Genomic DNA, 18,756 nt, shown 5'->3' on the forward strand with positions numbered 1-18,756 from the left:
TACTATGTGTGTCTGTTATTTTCGTTGACATATTATTAACCAGGGCTGACTCAAGGGGTTGTCATCAAATCAAGGGCTTTAGACATTCGAGTTTTTTAGGTCTCATATTAAGCCTCATTATTTGTACTTGAAAATATTTTCGTACGTCAAATTTTATAAACATGTTCATTCAGGTGATATGTCTATATTAAGATTATTTTGTTATTTTAAGATCTTTAACAATCGATAAAAAATGTCTATATTAAATATTATTTTAAACACATGTGACGCTCAACCCAAGCGTCCATCCGCTTCCATCCCCAATTGCTCCTGATGTATTCGGTGAAGGTTGTGCCAAGGACATCAGAGCAGGAGGAGGGGGAGAATATGTCGTTATCCCCTCTATGTCGGCATAAGCCCCCTCTCCCCTACTATTAATCTAATTTGATGTTGTTTGTTCTAAATATATTAAGACAAGTAGTGTGCAATCAAAGTTTGTAAAAGTAAAAAATTAATTTATATTTGTATCATTTCAATATTATTTTGTTATTTTAATATCTCACAATAACATTTGTCCAATTACAACAGAGCTCATAAATGTCATTGGTTTTGAAGCAATCTATCATTAGTGATTCTCCGACATAAATAAGTGAGAATCATTTCAATTCCATTAGATTTGCTTTATTATATTGTGTGATATATATATATAGGGGTTTGCTAGAACACACCCACTAGTTTTCATGTGGGAGTGTTTTAGCAAGTAAATAACTAAAAAGTGGTTAAATACACCCTAAGGTGTATGTTGCTATAACACACCTTCTAACAAAAACATGTGGGTGTGTTCTAGCAAATCCTATAGGCATTTGCTAGAACACACCCACTAGTTTTTATGTGGGAGTGTTTTAGCAAGTAAATAACTAAAAAGTGGTTAATTACACCCTAAGGTGTAGCTTTGCTAAAACACTCCCACATAAAAACTAGTGGGTGTGTTCTAGCAAACCCCATATATATATATATATATATATATATATATATATATATATATATATATAATTGTTTTTTGTTTTGGCAAAATTATATAGATACAATAATAAAAGGAAAAAAAAAAACTAGAAAAATACTCCCTCCGGTCTCAAATATAAGAAAATATTCCTTTTTAGGTTCATTGAGTAGTTAATGTATCTGGTCTACATTGCAAAGCAGATACATTAATTATTCAATGAATCTAAAAAAGGAATCTTTTCTTATATTTGAGACCGGAGGGAGTACTCCCTTTGTTTCACAATGAGTGTCGTTTAAGGTTTTGGCACACAGATTAAGAAATAGAATAAAATAATCATTAGATATAACACTTTTACTAAATTGCCCTTAGTTAATAAGAAAAAGATAAACTTAAAGTTGCATTGAAAATTGTGTGAGAGAAAAGTTGAAGTATTTATTGAGGGTAAAATAGGAAGAAAAAAATTAAAGTTGTATTGAAAAGGTAAATTGACATTCATTTTGAAACAAATTTTTTTTGGCTAAAGTGACACTCATTGTGAAACGGATGGTGTATATATTTGCCTCCTTCATTTCTTCTTTTCCTAGCTCATTGAATCTCACCTACGATGATAGTGATGACCCCGATGGAGACAGTGACTACCTTCGACCCAAGCGTCCATCCGCTTCCATCCTAAGTTGCTCCTGACGTGTTCGGTGAAGGTTGTGCCAAGACCATCAGAGCAGGAGGTGGGGAGAATATGTCGTTTAATGTCTATATTAAATATTATTTTAAACGCACACGACGTTCACGCACGTGCAATCACACATATATATGTAAAGAAAGAAATTGGTATATTTTTTAGCATGAGGAGGATTTGATGCACCACATAATAGACAAAATGAATCTCTCAAAAAAAATAGACAAAATGAAACTAATATATTTTTTGTGGTTGAAATCAAAAGACGAAAAACTTAACTTCTATACTATCTATTAAAATCAATGTATCAGGTTTTTACATTTTTGCCCCTAGGAGGGGCAATTTGGTAATTCCATATTTCATGGATTTTGATTTTTGACACCTCATCATGCCATGAATTTCCATTTTTGCCCCTCATCAAATTTTTTAATTATTTTCTAATTTTTATATTTTAATAACTTTTAACTATTTTCCAATTTTTATATTTTTAACAATTTTTTCAATTTTTTCTCCCAAATTCAGTTGCTTCTACATTGCCGTTGTCGGAGATTAATGTATCGTTTGACCCGGTTTTTTTTTTCCAACTTCTCTACATTTTTAAGGAGAAGTTAGGCCAAACACAATATCAATTAAGTACTTACTAAAAAAATACTTTTTTTGAATGCATAAAATTGAATGGAATGAGCTTTGGCCAAAAGTTGTTGAATGTTACTTTAAAAAACTACTTCTCGAATATTTATTTCACAAGCACCTCTTTTCAACTCACACTGGGAACCTTTTCTTTTATTTTTTTAATATTATATTTCAATATGTTTTTTTTCTTTCATATATATATATTGTTACAAAATTATACTTATATATATATATATATATATATATATATATATATATACACACACACACACACACACACATACATATTGCACCTTCACCTTTATATTGTAACAAACTATGCATATCTTTTTCTTATTCAAAAAAACTAAACATATCTGTTTCCATGACACCAACAATGTAACAAATATAATATCATATAATATAAATTCTTATATTTTTGAAAGACACCAAAAATATGATATTCTTATAACGAAATTTGTTACAGAGTATAATTGAAATAGAAAAAACCAACTATTTTGATATTATTTATGTTATTATTTCAGACTCCTTAAATTGTTTCTCCTATTCAAATATTTAACAAGTCATTTATATGATGATACAAATTTGTATTCATGTTACACAAAATAATGTTATTGAGTAAATATAGTATTTGTAAAAAAAAATATCTTTTATTTTTTTAACATTTTTAGCCTTCAAAAAAATATTTTAAACATTTTATTTATTTATTATGTTAATTCATAATAAATTCAAAGTTTTGTCCTCGTGAGCTTAACTCAGTTGATTGGACCAATGCATAAATACATGCCAAGTCCGGGGTTCGAACCTCGGACACCATAAAAAAATAAAAAAATTCACAGTTTGTACAATATTTTGCCAAACAACATTTAACTTAAAAATAGCTATAAAACTAAAAAAACAAAGAAACCAAACAACTTTAACTTCTTTCGTAAAGACCTTTATTTTAACTTTGTTTTGAAGTAACTTTCAAGTCGTAAAAAACCTTGGCCAAACGGTATCTAAGTTCAGATGGAAACACAGTTTCACTTTCTTCTTCATAAGAGGTCATTTTCTTCCTTTTTTTCTTGGTTCTGAGACCATTAATGACTTGAGTTGACTGATTTTTATGGCTGGAGGGGTTCATTTTTCGACACTGTTTCAGTTTGCCTATTCAAAGTTTTGCATTCAACCTAAAATATTAGACCTTACTTATAAAAAAAATAAATTATAGGGAATATTTTGTCTTGGCTTGGCCGTTTAGGATAGAGAATATTAAGTTCATGTGATTCGAAATGTTAATATGTTTGTTGATGATTATACGATGCGATATCATAACTTATTCCACCTCAATGTTTGTTTTGCTTTGATAAGTAATTTCATATTTTGTGTTTGCAGTAAGAGCAAACAAATGAGCAGGTGATGATGGAAAGGGAAATAGCACATAAGAGGAAAATTTTATATATCTTCTAGATTGGGTAAGTTGAACTTCTTCTTTAAATTCTCTATTTTGGATTTATTTCAATCTTCTTTAAATTAATATATTGTTTTTGGCATGTACATCAGCTTTTTTCTTTGTGTGCATTGAATTTCATCATGGTCTTAACTTAGCTTTCTAATATTTTTGTATTTGGTAAGTTTCAAGTTTCTATTAACAAGCATCATTTGTTGCATTTTTATCTGTCAAACATCTTCATTTGTTAATCCTAGCATGATGTATGTTAAGATTTTTTAAGCTATCATGTTGCCGTTTTAGAGGCTTAAAGCAATAAATATGATGTGTACCACTAAATTCATTAGATTGAAACAATATATGGATTGTGGTGAAGAATGTGAGTTTGAAAAAACTGGATTGAAACTATATATGGATTGTGGTGGAGAATGTGAGTTTGATAAATATGTGCATCCTATTGAATTGACCTGTATAATATTGCTATGGAACTTTCATAGCTTAAATCTCATGAAGACATTGGTGTGAAAAATTCATAGGTGTAAGCTTACTTATATGATGGCTACCGGAAAGACATTGGTATCGTTGAGGCTTTCAATAATGCAAATCTCAGAATCGCCAAAAAGCCTGTACCTGACTTCAGGTAAATAAATAGGCTATATACCATATAATCATCATATTGTCATGTCAATGCACTTTGTGAGAGCATCTTGGTCATGGTTTCAATGGATATTAATTTTAGTTTCTATGATCGTTCATCTCCAGTTTACACTCAAGCTTACAAATCAAGCTTACAAATCAAGCTTGGAGTTCTTGGCTTATCTAGAAGGTAGTAGTCATATCTCCTTTTAGTTAATCTCACTTTTCACCTTGATAAACAGAAATAAAGAAGAAAATGCGGCCTTAATGTGTAAAACAAATTTGTTAATTTAACAGTGTATTTTCTAGATTTATCGATACATGTCTAAGAGTATATATTCACTAATATATGTCATTTAATTCCATGCAAGACTATTGTACGTCCAGATATGCTGTTGCTAAATTTTGATATGAAGCAATCTATACCGAGTTCATGAAGCAATGGAATTGGAAACTTAGAGAGTATTTTGCTTTGAGGTGATTCTTATCTTTAAGATGGTCATAACTTTATAAGAATACCTGAATTATTAGTGATATGGATCTCATATCTTCAATTGCCTCAGGTTTCAGGAAATAGCAGGGTCTTTAGATTCTACGTTGACAACATCCAGTCTTGTCCCCGTTCAAAATTTAGATCATGGCAAAGTAAATTATCAGGACTTAAGGCTAAAATCAAATGTAGCTCTGTTGGAGAGTTTGAGATTGCGCTGGAGAGAAGAAAATGGTTGTGTCGTAACTTGCTGGCAGGACTGGTCTTTGTTTTCAACAACAGCTTGGAGAGCTAGGAAGTAATTAAGACTAATTTTCAAGCAAGAAGAAGAACACTATATTAGAAAGAAGAAAAATATGATATGAAGTGAAGAAATGATGGGTAGAGTTTTGAGGGTTTTAATTTTTCTTTTTGTTTTTCTTTGTTTGAAGAAAGAGTTTACGAATATGGCAATGAGTATTCATTTCATCATTGTCAATTTAGAGATACTTTTATTTTCCTGCTTGACTGCTACTCATTTTGCTCTTCATGAACTCCTATACTCTAGCATGTATGGTACTTGAATGTATAATACTTTGGACTTACCCTTAACTCTAATCCAAAACTACTTGGAAATGTTGTTTCTTTGGTTCATTTTGTGTCATGCGAATGTAATCGTAATTTGCACATCATTGGTTCCTTCTTGGGTTCCAATTAGTTTAATCTTAATTATTATGTTGTTTTCCCGATCTCATGAACAAAATATATGCTATTTTCATGAATCAAGACCTGGTAAAACTTTGATAAATATTTCTAATGTTTGTGCAATATTCCTTAATTTGCTCATTTTTTCTTTGAAACAATTTTTTACAAAATACGTTTTTCAACCCGTGCGAAGCACGGGTTTGTAACTAGTTTGATCTTTATAATTGGTGGTTTAGTCCCATTATGTGCTTGAATCTTGTCACCTAACTATCTTTTTTGTTGGTTCCACTTTTTGTTTTGGTGTGGTTTTGTAATTATTTTTTTGAAGAATGGTGTGGTTTTGTAATTGATTGTAGACACTTTTGAATTCTATCCTTGTTCACCTTGTGTAGGTAAGGATTATTTCTTGGGTTTAATATATTATATTTTGGTTTTTCAAAAAAAAATTGTGATTTTAATATTTATATATATATATATATATATATATATATATATATATATATATATATATATATATATATATATTTAAAACTTGTAAGGGTTTGAAACTGATTGAGTTGTGGTCCTGAACTTGATTCTCTGAATATTCCAGGTCTGTTGAGATCTGCAGGTTTCAAGACTTCTAGGGTAGCCTCCTCTCTGATATTGTCTTGTCATCCATTTCAATCTTTATGATTGTTATCGGACTGTATGCTCGAAAGAGCGTTTATACCTGCTGTTTGCTCAGGGGGTTGTTGGTACGTGGATCGTAATACCGTATTGGCGGTCGATCCATTCACCTTTTATGAACCCTTTTTGATCTTACGGACATTCACTCATCATCTTTTTTGTAACTTGGTTTCATGTCTGTACGCAGATGTGCTGGGTTACGCCTTTGAGGAGTGTTGGTTTTGTTAGGATTGATTAGGGTTGATCTACCGGGTCTGTATTATCTTATTTTATTCCCATTTGGGTTGTACCTGGGTCAGGTCCAATGTCCCCCCAGTCCCTGTATCTCGTTTTTTATTTATATATATTTTCCATTTTGCTTAATATATATATATATATATATATATATATATATATATATATATATATATGGTAATGCTAATTCAAATTTTGTATACGTTTTTTTTTTTTTTTTGAGAAAAGGAATTTTGTATATATAGTTATTAATTGAAGTCAATAGCTGGCCCCCTTAACACATTGGGTTGCATATAACTTACTAATTCAAATTTTATTGTCAAATTGTAAAACAAAATTAAATAGAATTATATGAAGAGATCACGTACCCAATAGGACAATATATAAAATTCAAATAACAATTTGTGATATATTGACCAAAGAAAAATCACAATGTAGACCTCCTATATATAAATATGTAACAAATTCATAGATAGAACCACAAATACATAATCATAAGCCTCTCCTAAAATTATACAAATTCTCATTACCACAACCATGGCTAAAATTATTATTCCAATAATCTTATGCTTTGTTGGGGTAGTTTCAGCTCAATTGTCCACTGATTTTTACTCAACAACGTGTCCTGATGTTCTTACAACTATTAAGAGAGAAATAGATTCTGCTGTGGGTAATGAGGCTCGTATGGGGGCATCAATACTTCGTCTTCATTTCCATGATTGTTTTGTTCAAGCAAGTCTACTTTCACTTCTTAATTCTTCATCAAAACTTCACCTATTATATATACTCAAGCATGCTTTTATCACATATTTTAGATTTGTGCAAGAAATTATATATATGATCTATATATGATAGTATAATCTTTCAATCCATAAATTTTATAAAATACATGTTCAGTAAAATATTATTGAGCGGTGTAACATTATTCAATTGTTTCACCGATGTAATTTGATCATCTTCATAAAGGAGTATTCAAATTACACTCAAAGAGTGCCGCTAATAGACTAAAGTAATAGTTACACTAATTCAATAGCATCATGTTGGATTAATCCCAACTATCAACATTTATCTCTCTCATTGCAACTTAATTAATGAAATTTGTTTATTAAAAATTGAACAACTGCAGGTGAGTCAGTGTGGCAAGAGAAAAACATTAAGAGTGCACCCTCTACACACGATTTTTTAATTGTTATTTTTTTTTCTCCTTTCAAAAAAAAATTGTTTTTTTTTCCTGTTGCTCATTTAAAGTTGTAAAATTATATTTTCTTATGTCTCAAAATATAAGTTAAAGAAAATAAATCTATAAACATTAGTTTCTTTTTATATTATTAGATTTTTTTTCCAAAAAATGCTCCTAATTTTACAATCATTGTTTAACTAAAATTTGTTTATGTATAGAAATATGTCCTGTCAAAAAAGAAAGATAATATATAATACGTGTATATGACTTACTACTCCTTTTTTTATAGAATATTTGACTTGGTACTCTAGTTAATTTATTAAATGAGATTGCTTATTTATCTTGTAAAGGCATGGCAATCATGCGTATATTTCTTTATTTTTTTTCTTATAGAAGAACATTTATTTCCTTTTTAACATTTCCTAATTCATTTTTATAATTTTGTAAAGGCGTGGCCAATTATACGCATGTTTTCTTAGAAGAACATTTCTTTCCTTGGATTAAAAACAGAACATTTCTTGATTAACAAGCAACAAAATGTCAACTACTGATATTATATATTTTTTTCAACAAAATCATTTTGGTCATTAATCTTGTGTATAGGGATGTGATGCATCAGTACTGTTAGACGATACATCAAGTTTCACAGGTGAAAAAACAGCAGGTCCAAATGCTAATTCCTTAAGAGGTTTTGATGTAATCGACACCATAAAGACTGAACTGGAGGGTTTGTGCCCTAATACTGTGTCATGCGCTGATATCCTTTCTGTAGCTGCAAGGGACTCTGTCGTCGCAGTAAGTAATATTTGCTATCACAATGAGTTTGTCAGAATCATAGTATTCATCGTGATTTTGCAAATGATACAAAATGTAACTTTACGGTGGCTCACTGTGACTATGACAACCTACTATGATACAAACTGTGCACTAAGTATATTTCATTTATGCAATATAAAATTATAGATCATGTAATAAAGCAATTAATTAATTTGGATTAGTACTAATTAATGTTGAAAATAATAATAATAATCTCAGCTTGGTGGACCTAGTTGGACAGTGCAATTGGGCAGAAGGGATTCAATCACAGCAAGTTTAGATTTAGCTAACACAGATTTACCTGGTCCTGGTTCAAATCTAGATGGTCTTATATCTTCTTTTGATAACAAAGGTTTCACACCCAAAGAAATGGTTGCTTTATCAGGTAACTATATATATAGTTAGTACATTTTTAATCATCAAACATCATTTTATATACTATTATTAATTTTTTATAAGCTTATCCTTCCGAAGTCAATTTTTATGGACTAATCCATATATGACTTTAAATGAGCCTCCGCTAATGAACGATATAATGAGATTGATTCTCTCAGATTAGTCGGTCCTAAAACTCGATACCGAGTTTTTTTTAACTTATCACCTTAACTTTTTCAATACACTTCGACTCATACTTGCAAAACAATATTTTAGGATCTCACACAATTGGTCAAGCAAGTTGTAGATTCTTCAGAAACAGGATTTACAACGATGACAACATAGATTCGACATTTGCAACATCATTGCAAGCAAATTGTCCTACCACAGGTGGTGATGACAATTTGGCACCACTTGACACCACCACTCCAAACACATTTGACAATTCATATTTCCAGAACTTGCAAAGCCAAAAGGGTCTCTTTTCTTCTGATCAAGCACTTTTCAATGGAGGATCCACTGACGATGATGTTGATGAATATAGTAGTGACTCTTCAGGTTTTGCAACTGATTTTGCTAATGCAATGGTCAAAATGGGGAACCTTAATCCAATTACTGGGTCTAATGGTCAGATTAGGACCAACTGCAGGGTAATCAATTGAGTTTTTGGGCCTTATGTATGGGTGATTTTAAAGGTGTGCAATTGTGTATTATATTATTATTATTGTGGCAAAGTCAAAGTTTCCATAAATGTAATGTGTGTTTGAATTTTATATGGATTTATGTCAATGTTTGCAACTGTTTAATTATAATCTTGTTTGCAACTGGTAGAGTCAAATATGTTTGTATATGATACAGTACTCACGTCTCAGTAATTATAAATTAAAAAAATGGTTAATCAAGTTAAAAAAATGTGGTTAACTAGACGATTGAATAGATGATTAATTCAATTAATGCTTAAAATTATGGTTACTTCAACTAAATAATTAATCATAATTTCATAATTTTCAACGTGATCTAAATTAAACATATTCTCAACTGAACTAATCACATGATTGCATGTGTTTAACTAGATGTCTTACATGTAAGAAAAATTGTATGTCTATCAAACATTTTTGTTTATTTTGTATTAGTGTCATGCTTTAACACTTGGGCTTAGAAATAAAATTATTTTCCTCTAATTATTTATTCGGCTCAAAGTTAATTTGGAGTCGACAATAGGTTTCTTTGAATAAGATCATATCGTTATCCAAGATAAACGGACAAGTTTATTTTTGAGTAGAATGATATCTCATTCTATACAAGATTCTCATCATTTACACTTGTATAGAATGAGATATCATTCTACTCTCTTACATTAGTCAAACTCTAAAAACTAATAGATTACACCTTCATGTAAAATACAATTTGAAATTGCAATGATGAAATTGATTAACTTGTTACGTTCCTAACTACTGCCATGTTTAAGTTACAGTGGCATGATTAACCACGTAGGTCAAAATGTTACTCAAAAAAATATTATTGTGTGATAGGAATAGAAACGAAGCTTATACAGGATATTAAACATATGCCGAGCAGATAGAGCACAATCCGACCTTAGCTCAGTTGGTAGAGCGGAGGACTGTAGTTGGTTAACAGACATCCTTAGGTCACTGGTTCGAATCCGGTAGGTCGGATTTTTTTCCTTTTTACAAAAACATTTTTATTTTAATTGTCTAATAAAATTCCACTGTCTCTTTTGCTCAAAAAAATATTAGATAAATAACCCACGTCTCTGGACCAATTCAATCTACTACTTTTTGTTCAACAAAAAAAAAAAAAAAGATCCTGAATTATTTATATTTTGTAATATTAATATATTATAGTTTAAACTTAGGTCACTGGTTCGAATCCGGTAGGTCGGATTTTTTTTGCACAAAAACATTTTTATTTTAATTATTATGTGTTATATAATAAAATTATAAAATTCCACTGTCTCTTTTGACAAAAGTATTAATATTAATTAAATAAATAACCCACGTCTCTGGACCAAATTCAATCTATCTAATACTTTTTCTTCAACGTTTTTTGTTCAATTTAAGATCTTGTATTATTTATATTTTGTAATATTAATATATTATACAAGATTTTGGCTTAAATTATTCGTTACTTTTCTCAAAATCAAATAAAGAAGCACATGTCTATCGACCAATTTAATTGAGAACAGTCTAAAACATTTTGTTCAACATTTTTTGTTTTTTTTTTGTTGGAGATTCTTCAATGTTTTTTTGTCGAATTTAAGATCTGGTATTTTAATTTTGCGAAAAAACAAATCTTAAATTTAATACTTTGTAATATGATACGAGTGTAGAAAATTCAACTAGCTCGACCAATTCAAAAATAATCAGTCTACATCACCTGGCTGGAATTTGCAAGGGTAGAACCATTTCAACGAGTTTATGCTTCACAAAAATATAAAAGGTCTCTTTCAAAAATATTATAAAAGACTCCTCAGTGTAGTAATAATTATGGAAATTGTTGTATGAGCCCTCAGTTTTGCTAAAAAATTCCTCAATTTATCAAAACGTTTCTTCCGATGGTACTAACCTATCGAAACATATCTTTCAATCAACTTTTTTTTACTCAAAAACCATCAAAGCTATCTTTTGATCATTTTTTTTAAGAATTGAGCAATCTAAAAGGCTCATAGAGCAATTTCCAATTATATTATAAGTCAACTTTTTATAGACTTTAAATGTAATGAGGGAGAATCATTCATTAACTTCCAACATGACTTTAAAAATACACGAATGAAATACAAATTTTGAGCTGTGTAAAAATAAACTTTCAAACAAATTATGTCATCAAAAAATACACTTGTATGTGGTTTAATAGAATAAAAAAACGAGGGTGAAAATGCTATCCACCAACATTGTGTTGGAATACATATATGCTCGAGTTCATTAACCATTTGGTCTAAAGTTCGATCTATGACCAGCACGTATGAAGAAAACAAATTATTGAAGGATGTCAACTCCTTAAGTAGATTTTAGTTACACGAAAGGATTAATCTTTACGATTACGCACATATAATATATGGGTCATGTTAACCAGTGCCCCGGGGGCACTGGTTAAGGAAGCAAAGATAGTAATATTTGCATTGATAATTGTGTAATCAATGCATTAAAAGCTTAAAAAGTATCTTTTTTGACTTAGAATTTCTTCTTTTAGCATCCTTAATCAGTGCCCCGGGGGCACTGGTTAACATTTCCCATAATATATTTGGTTTACCAAAAACTAAAATTATACCCATTCCAAAACACTACACTTGCCTTATACTATTGAATACATTTGTTTATATACAATAACTGTTGTCATATTCATAAACCTAATACTAATAGAGCTCTATTGAACAATTTATTTTATATTATGAAATACTTCGATTCATTGGCATATAACTTCTAAATAAAGGTAAAAATGATTCATTGGCAAAAGGTGAAAATGACAGTAACCGACACTGATATCTCAATATGCATGACCAATTCAAGGTGAACTTTCAATGTGCCATTTAAATACAAATTTTAGATGTGTATTAAAAAAAAACATTAACTTATTTCAACGCCTTTTCGGGGTTTTTTTAGCAACATGAGGATGACCAAAATTGTTTTCTTAATTCAATGACGATGTTAAGCAGGGCTGGGCCAAATCAGGGACGCACTTGGTGCACCTTGTAAACATAGTAATAAATAAATAAGAAATGCAGAAACATGAGAATATTTCTTAAATGAAAGTGGATCAAGTTAGAATAAGCTTATTTCTCATTAAGATGTCATAATTGAAGATATTGACAAGGGAGGGAATGTGAACTTCCATTCTCCAAAGAACAATTTCATATCAAAAAGGGGGGACACCTCCCTTAACCTGCCTCAGAAAGCCATGCACCAACGTGCATGTAATCCTATCAATGCTAAACATTAAGTGAACATCAATCTTCCTTCATAAACAAGAAAGGAAGATGCAATGCATTCGGTATTCTAAACTCCCCCAACCCCCAAAAAAATGGAATTGGCCTTGAGAAAAGTTGAGTTTATAAAGTCCCTCTTACCCTGTCACTACCATCTTTCTAATCAAATGACCATAATGAATGTACATCTGATGTTGGATATTGTGGACAGCCATTATGGGGCCTTGCTGCAGATGAATTCCCTATGCCTTCCACAGAACCATGTACATTCCATTCATTTCTGCAAAGTAACAAACAGATACACAAGATGTTAAACAAAGAGAGAGAACACGAGTTTAAACCGTTTTTACGAACACTAAAATGTCCGTACAGGCATTAAGTTAAAAGAATACAGTGGTTTTACACAAAAGTTAGAAGACCTTGGAAGTTGTAACACATGTGTTGACTTCCATTTAGATTTTTTATGTTTATCTGGTTCAACCAGTCAGCAGTTTATGACTATTATGCTGATGGCGTTTATCTACAAAGCTATATTTAGGAAGGACAATAAAACTGACTACAACTAGGATTTATTAATTATGTGGTTATATACCACATCATTGACTAAATCAATGGCAAAACAGAAGATCAAAAATATTGTCCCACCCCAGATGCAGTATATACCCAATCACTTCATTTCATAATTAAATCAGAGTATGATTGTAGAGATGTGTACACACAACGCAATCATTTAATTCGCAATTAAATCCAATAGGGTTAAATAAGTTTTCGTCCCTATAAATATAACAAATTTTGATTTTAGTCCCTAAAAAATTAAATTGAATGTTTTCATCCTCACAAAAAAAAAACAAAAAAAAAATTGTTTTTGGTCCTTAATGACCACTTTATGTTCATGTGAATGTCAAGATTATAAATCTTTTATGTTCAAATTGTATCCATGTTAATGTTTAACATTTATATATTCATATTATGTTCAAAAAATGTCAAAAACATGTCAAAATTATATCCATTAGGGACCAAAAATAAAACAAAAAAATTTATGAGGATAAAAACATCTCATTTTATTCTTTAGGGACTAAAATCAAAATTCATTATATTTATAGGGACGGAAAACTTATTTATCCCAATCCAATATTACTAAATGGAACAGCGTAAAGGTCATTGTCATTAGCAGCTGAATCCTAGAAAATTTTTTGCCTGTAGTTTATGCATCCCATCATATCCAACATAACATCACAATAGCTTTCTATTTAAATTAAACTGATTGAATTACCCTTCATATGTATCAACATATGTTGGGTTCATGGACAACAGAAATATATGGAAATCTTGCTATAAGCCATGATTCTCTAAGAGCCCACAGAGAAAGCATACGTTCAAACCTACTTCAACTAAACCATATTCAGTTTGCTACTCCCAATTCCTATCTCATAAAACTCGGGTTTTCAATGGAACACACAATGCTAGATCTTGTTTTACTCAGATAATTAGCCCTCCTCCCCACATTATTATTAGAATATGCATGTAGACAACGAGTAAACGATTACTAGTGCACATCAAAGGTGGATCATTCATATTTAAAACATGCAATGAATATAAATTTCTTTAGCACACTTCCTAATTGCCTAGATTCGCTGTATCTCAATTTGCCTTTATAAGACTCCTTTCGGTAAGGAAATATTCAAATGATTTAATCAGTCCGTTACTCTAGAGCAATATGCACTGCTCTGGATAGACCGAGTTCAGCCTCCTAAAATTACATTTTGACCGACTTAGTTTGATCGACTAAGTTCAACATCTCAGCAACCCATAACTTGAGAAACAGCCTACTAACCACTATGACGCTAAAGTTTAAACAATAGCATAGACGATAAAAGTTTAAATATTCTAACAGCAAGGTAGATCCATAAACAACAGGCATATTAATTAAATAAGTCATACAATAACAGGCAAAATTAGGCCAAACAATTATTTACTCACTTGGGCCAACCGTTAGCTGGTGAAGACTCCAGAACATTGCTGCTAGCAGATCCACTAGGATTCACATACATCCTTTCATTCTGAGCAATCTCATGAGGTTTAAGGCCACCAGATAAAGGTGGAAAGAGACCGTTTTGTAACCAGGGATCATATCCTCTTGAAACTGCAACAGGGCTGAAGGTCCCGTCACTATTACCATTAGGAAGAAAAGCATTCTGGGCAGAATAGCTACTGGGAACTATGTTATCGTCTTTGTTAAAAACATTAGTTGCAGTCTTCTGACATGCTGGGAAGTTAAAGTCATCATTGGTTGGCATGTTCCTTTGTGAGGATGAAAGCCAACTTCCTGGGCCACCAACAAAACCTAAACCTTCCGGACCAAGAGGTGAACTACTCCACATCTGCCATGTTCCCTTCTCAATTGCAGCTGCATCATCCAAAGGAAATGGATGTATATCTTGGGTTTGGGGATTACTAGTAAATCTATTAGAACCATTATTCTTTTCTCGGGTCAATGGGGACTCAATTGGAGATGGCTTATTGACGTCAGTACCAGATGTGTTTCTTAAAGAGCGGGGCTTTATTACTTCTGCATCTTTTATAAAGCCACTTCCCAAATCCAACGGAAAATTATCAAGTGACTCATAAACAGGACCAAGCAAGGATGATGGATGTGGGACATAACAGGGGTCTTCAAAAAGCTCTTGCTCTTCATGCCTAAAGTCATGTGATGTATTTACAACAGGAGGGAATACAGGTTCAATTGCAGGAGAGAAACCTAGACTACAACTAGTTGAACCATTAAGATGAGTAGAAATATTAAACGGTGATGGTAGACCAAACTGAATTGGATTGTTAAATGATTGTGTGACTGGTGATTGGGCAGATAATTGAGGGCTTTTGGCTTCAACTTGAATTTTAGAATTCGGTCTACATATTACATTTGAATTTGAAGATTTAGGAACAGATGAGGAACGAGAAAATAATTGCTGCCATGACTTTTTAGGTGCAGTCCATGGCTTTGGTTCTGGCAGAACCTGCAGGGAACAATCACCAGGTCATGTATTTATTAAAAATTGACACTTGCCTAAATTTATCGTAGGTAAGGTAACTTGGAAATTAATACTAAATAGAGCACCATTTAGTTTTCATAAATTTCAAAGATTGAATGTTCAAAATGGTACACACAAAAGAAAAAAGGTAGTAATACACTGGCCTGTAAAATCCATCAAGTATAAAAAATTCCTTTGAATAAAAAGTTAGTAATAGTATATCAATCAACCTTCAGAAAAGCCAGAAAACAGAATTATAAAAAGCAAAGAAAAGGAGAGACAGTAAGCATGATAACTTACAGAATGACTGATATTCTTATCATCTCCATTCAAATTGGATTTAGCAGCTGGACGTTCAGGAGGAAGTATATCTCTCTTGCTGGCAGCAGCATGAGCATGATCGACAGATTTGTTAGACTTGCTTTCTTTCACCACAGTGGCAGGAATATTAGCACCCTTTCCAAAACCAAGTGCTTTTGAAGAAGACAAAATTGTACCACGCATGCGATCAAGGTACCTTGTCCCAGTACTTCCTCGGTTATAACTATTTGCAACCAAATTTTTACTGTGTGCAGTATCTGTACTCTGTCCTTTGCCACTCTCTAATCCAGATTTCTGATGCACTCTATGATCAGTTTCAGTCTTTTTGTCAAAGTCCCGCTTTCGTTCACTTTCTTTGGAAGCTCTTTTATCCATTTCTTCTACGTCAGAATTGCTCTTACTAGACCCTTTATCTTTCTCTTTTCTTCTTTCCTGACGCTTCTTTTCAGCTTCCTTCCTTCGGTCTTTCTCTTTACTGGTATGTGAAAATTTGCTGTTATCTTTTTCAGCTTCCATTGTCTCATCTCTCAGCCTCCTACGCTCCTCCACTAACTTTGCAACCTCTTCCCTCTGTTTTCTCTCTTCCTCCTCCAAAAGTTCTTTCTCTAGCCTAGCCTGTCTTTTCTCTTCAGCTTTCCTGCGTGCTTTTTCTACTCTACTTTCATTCAGGTTTTCCCCATTCTCACCCCTTTTCGCCAGGAGTGCCCTGCGTTCCGCATCAGACAAATATTCTTCCCTTGAACTAATTCTAAAAATCTTTCTCCAAAGCCATCTAATGGTCAAGAAAAAAGATGCCAAAAGCCTGCAAACAAACACCAAAATACCAGAATATGACCTAGTTGTCAAACAATGCTCATCTCCAAAAATACTTCCATTCCCATTCATCCTCCAGTTGATAGCATTACCTCGAACAGAACCACCAGCCCAATTGCCATTCTCCAACCAGTCCTGACTGCACATCCACCCATTTTTTCCAACCAAATCCTTAACAATACCAGAATTCGAAATCTGCAACTCTTGCGACCCAGGCAAATCCAAAACCGGCCTCTTTGAAACATGCCCACAATACGAACACATAAACCGACTCCCACCAGGATTCTGATCCCTATACGGATTCAAGCAGTTACGACACCTCCTCGTAGCCGTCTTCCTCAGTTTCTGCATTTCAATAGCTTCAAACCTCTTCCTCTCCCTAAGCCTAGCATTTCTCCTCACCCGCCAAGCCGACAGCTGAGGCATCAAAATCTCATACCAAAAGAGAGTAACCAACAACACAAAAACACAAGCCAGTCTCGGCGAAGTAATCTCAAACCGAAAAGCCGGTGGCAGAAGCTGAGAAAGTGCCCACAAACCAATCAATGGAATAACCAACCAAGGCAGCATTGTAGCAACCCGGCGAGAACACTTCTGAATGACACACAGTATACACATTATCCTCTAACCCAAACCCTCAATCCAAACCCTAGCAACAATCCAATTTCCCAAATACCCTCAAGCTAAAAACCAATACTTTATAGAAAAACCCTAACCCTAAATTCTACTTCTTTCTCTTCCAAATCAAATTCAAAATCAAACAATACACTTCAAAACTTCAAAACCCTAAAATACCAAACGAAAAAACGAAAAAAAAAAACAGAATCAATAAAACCCTAATTGTAGGAGCTAGAAAGCTTCAACTATGGCGATAAAACTATCAATAGAAAGAGAAATGAAAATGGAATCGAACACTTACAGATTCATCGCCCATTAACGGGTTCGGAGGTGAACTTGACTCGTTCAATTTCGGGTCGGTGATTTTTGCGGTGTTAAGAAAGAACGATTATGTGAAAATGAGATAAGAAGAGAAAGAAGAAGAACAAGAAAAAGTGAAAGACGAAAACCCGAAGAACCAGTTACTGAACCGGGGGTTTTGGGTTGGACCGGTCAAGGTGAACCGAACCGGGTCTTTTTCTAGTCTTTACTCTCTTCGTGGTTAAGAAATAAGAATAAGTCCTCAAAGCTTGTCTTGTTGATCACGTAATTAAAAATTTGTCAAAGTAAAAGTAATTAAAAAAATTCATTGTTAGTGATTTTGACCAAATTAAATGTAAATGATGAAAAAGATAAGGGTAAAGATTTTACTATTATTTTTGTATATAACTCTTTAAAAAAAAAATGGAACTCTGTATAGATATGATCGAATTAAGCTTAATTTATTCTTGTTAATAATTTGAGTTCATGTATTTGGTTGATATTCCTACTTTATATACATCGGATTGGATTGTATATTAAATGAATATTTGATTGTTTTGACTAGTTTAATGAATATTCGATTATTACTAATTTTAAATTTCAAACCACGTTAGGTAAGTAAACATTTTTTTTTTTCTGAAAAAATGGGTAAGAAATACAGTAGGATTGATTACTTTTCCATTCGGTTCATGTTTTCTTTTCGGTTTATACTTTTCCATTTAGTTCATGATTTAGTTTTACTTTTTTTTTTTTACAAGATTAATTTTACTTTTTTTTTTTTACAAAATGATTAATTTTACTTGATACTCCTGATACATAACATGTTTTTATATTATTTTTTTCCTAATAAAAGTTTAGGGGAGCGGATGGTGACATGTTTTTACTGTTGGAATTAGAATAGTTTATTAAAATATAATCAATTTAC

General features: G+C 32.1%; 2 protein-coding genes and 1 non-coding gene across 3 annotated transcripts; 2 read left to right on the plus strand and 1 right to left on the minus strand.

Annotated features, from left to right (window-relative positions):
- Positions 1-6,913: 6,913 nt before the first annotated feature.
- On the plus strand, positions 6,914-9,628 carry LOC146908312 (cationic peroxidase 1-like). Its single transcript, XM_085730909.1, has 4 exons — positions 6,914-7,165; positions 8,217-8,408; positions 8,649-8,814; positions 9,081-9,628. The coding sequence occupies exons 1-4, from the start codon at positions 6,971-6,973 to the stop codon at positions 9,464-9,466; spliced, it is 939 nt and encodes a 312-aa protein (XP_085587035.1). The 5' UTR covers positions 6,914-6,970; the 3' UTR covers positions 9,467-9,628.
- A 766-nt stretch (positions 9,629-10,394) lies between these two features.
- TRNAY-GUA (transfer RNA tyrosine (anticodon GUA)) lies at positions 10,395-10,480 on the plus strand. The gene is given in 2 exon segments: positions 10,395-10,431; positions 10,445-10,480. It is a non-coding gene; the product is annotated as a tRNA-Tyr (tRNA).
- Positions 10,481-12,583: 2,103 nt separating this feature from the next.
- LOC146908314 (uncharacterized) lies at positions 12,584-17,936 on the minus strand. The gene is made up of 4 exons (XM_085730916.1): positions 17,833-17,936; positions 16,080-17,699; positions 14,728-15,764; positions 12,584-13,027 (listed from the first exon to the last, which is right to left on the minus strand). The coding sequence occupies exons 2-4, from the start codon at positions 17,529-17,531 to the stop codon at positions 12,907-12,909; spliced, it is 2,610 nt and encodes an 869-aa protein (XP_085587042.1). The 5' UTR covers positions 17,532-17,699; positions 17,833-17,936; the 3' UTR covers positions 12,584-12,906.
- Positions 17,937-18,756: the final 820 nt, after the last annotated feature.

Source organism: Medicago sativa, chromosome 7, assembly GCF_051527215.1.
Source record: "Medicago sativa cultivar Bolivia chromosome 7, Bolivia_mono, whole genome shotgun sequence".
Lineage (NCBI taxonomy): Eukaryota > Viridiplantae > Streptophyta > Magnoliopsida > Fabales > Fabaceae > Medicago > Medicago sativa.

Excerpts from the sequence above, each read along its gene's own strand:
- LOC146908314 (XM_085730916.1), bottom strand. The coding sequence starts at position 17,531 with ATGTGTATACTGTGTGTCATTCAGAAGTGTTCTCGCCGGGTTGCTACA. Across the intron at positions 15,765-16,079 it reads ATAAGAATATCAGTCATTCT|GTTCTGCCAGAACCAAAGCC; the intron begins GTAAGTTATCAT and ends TGTTCCCTGCAG. Across the intron at positions 13,028-14,727 it reads CCAGCTAACGGTTGGCCCAA|AAATGAATGGAATGTACATG; the intron begins GTGAGTAAATAA and ends GTTACTTTGCAG.
- LOC146908312 (XM_085730909.1), top strand. The coding sequence starts at position 6,971 with ATGGCTAAAATTATTATTCCAATAATCTTATGCTTTGTTGGGGTAGTT. Across the intron at positions 8,409-8,648 it reads CAAGGGACTCTGTCGTCGCA|CTTGGTGGACCTAGTTGGAC; the intron begins GTAAGTAATATT and ends TAATAATCTCAG. Across the intron at positions 8,815-9,080 it reads AGAAATGGTTGCTTTATCAG|GATCTCACACAATTGGTCAA; the intron begins GTAACTATATAT and ends ACAATATTTTAG.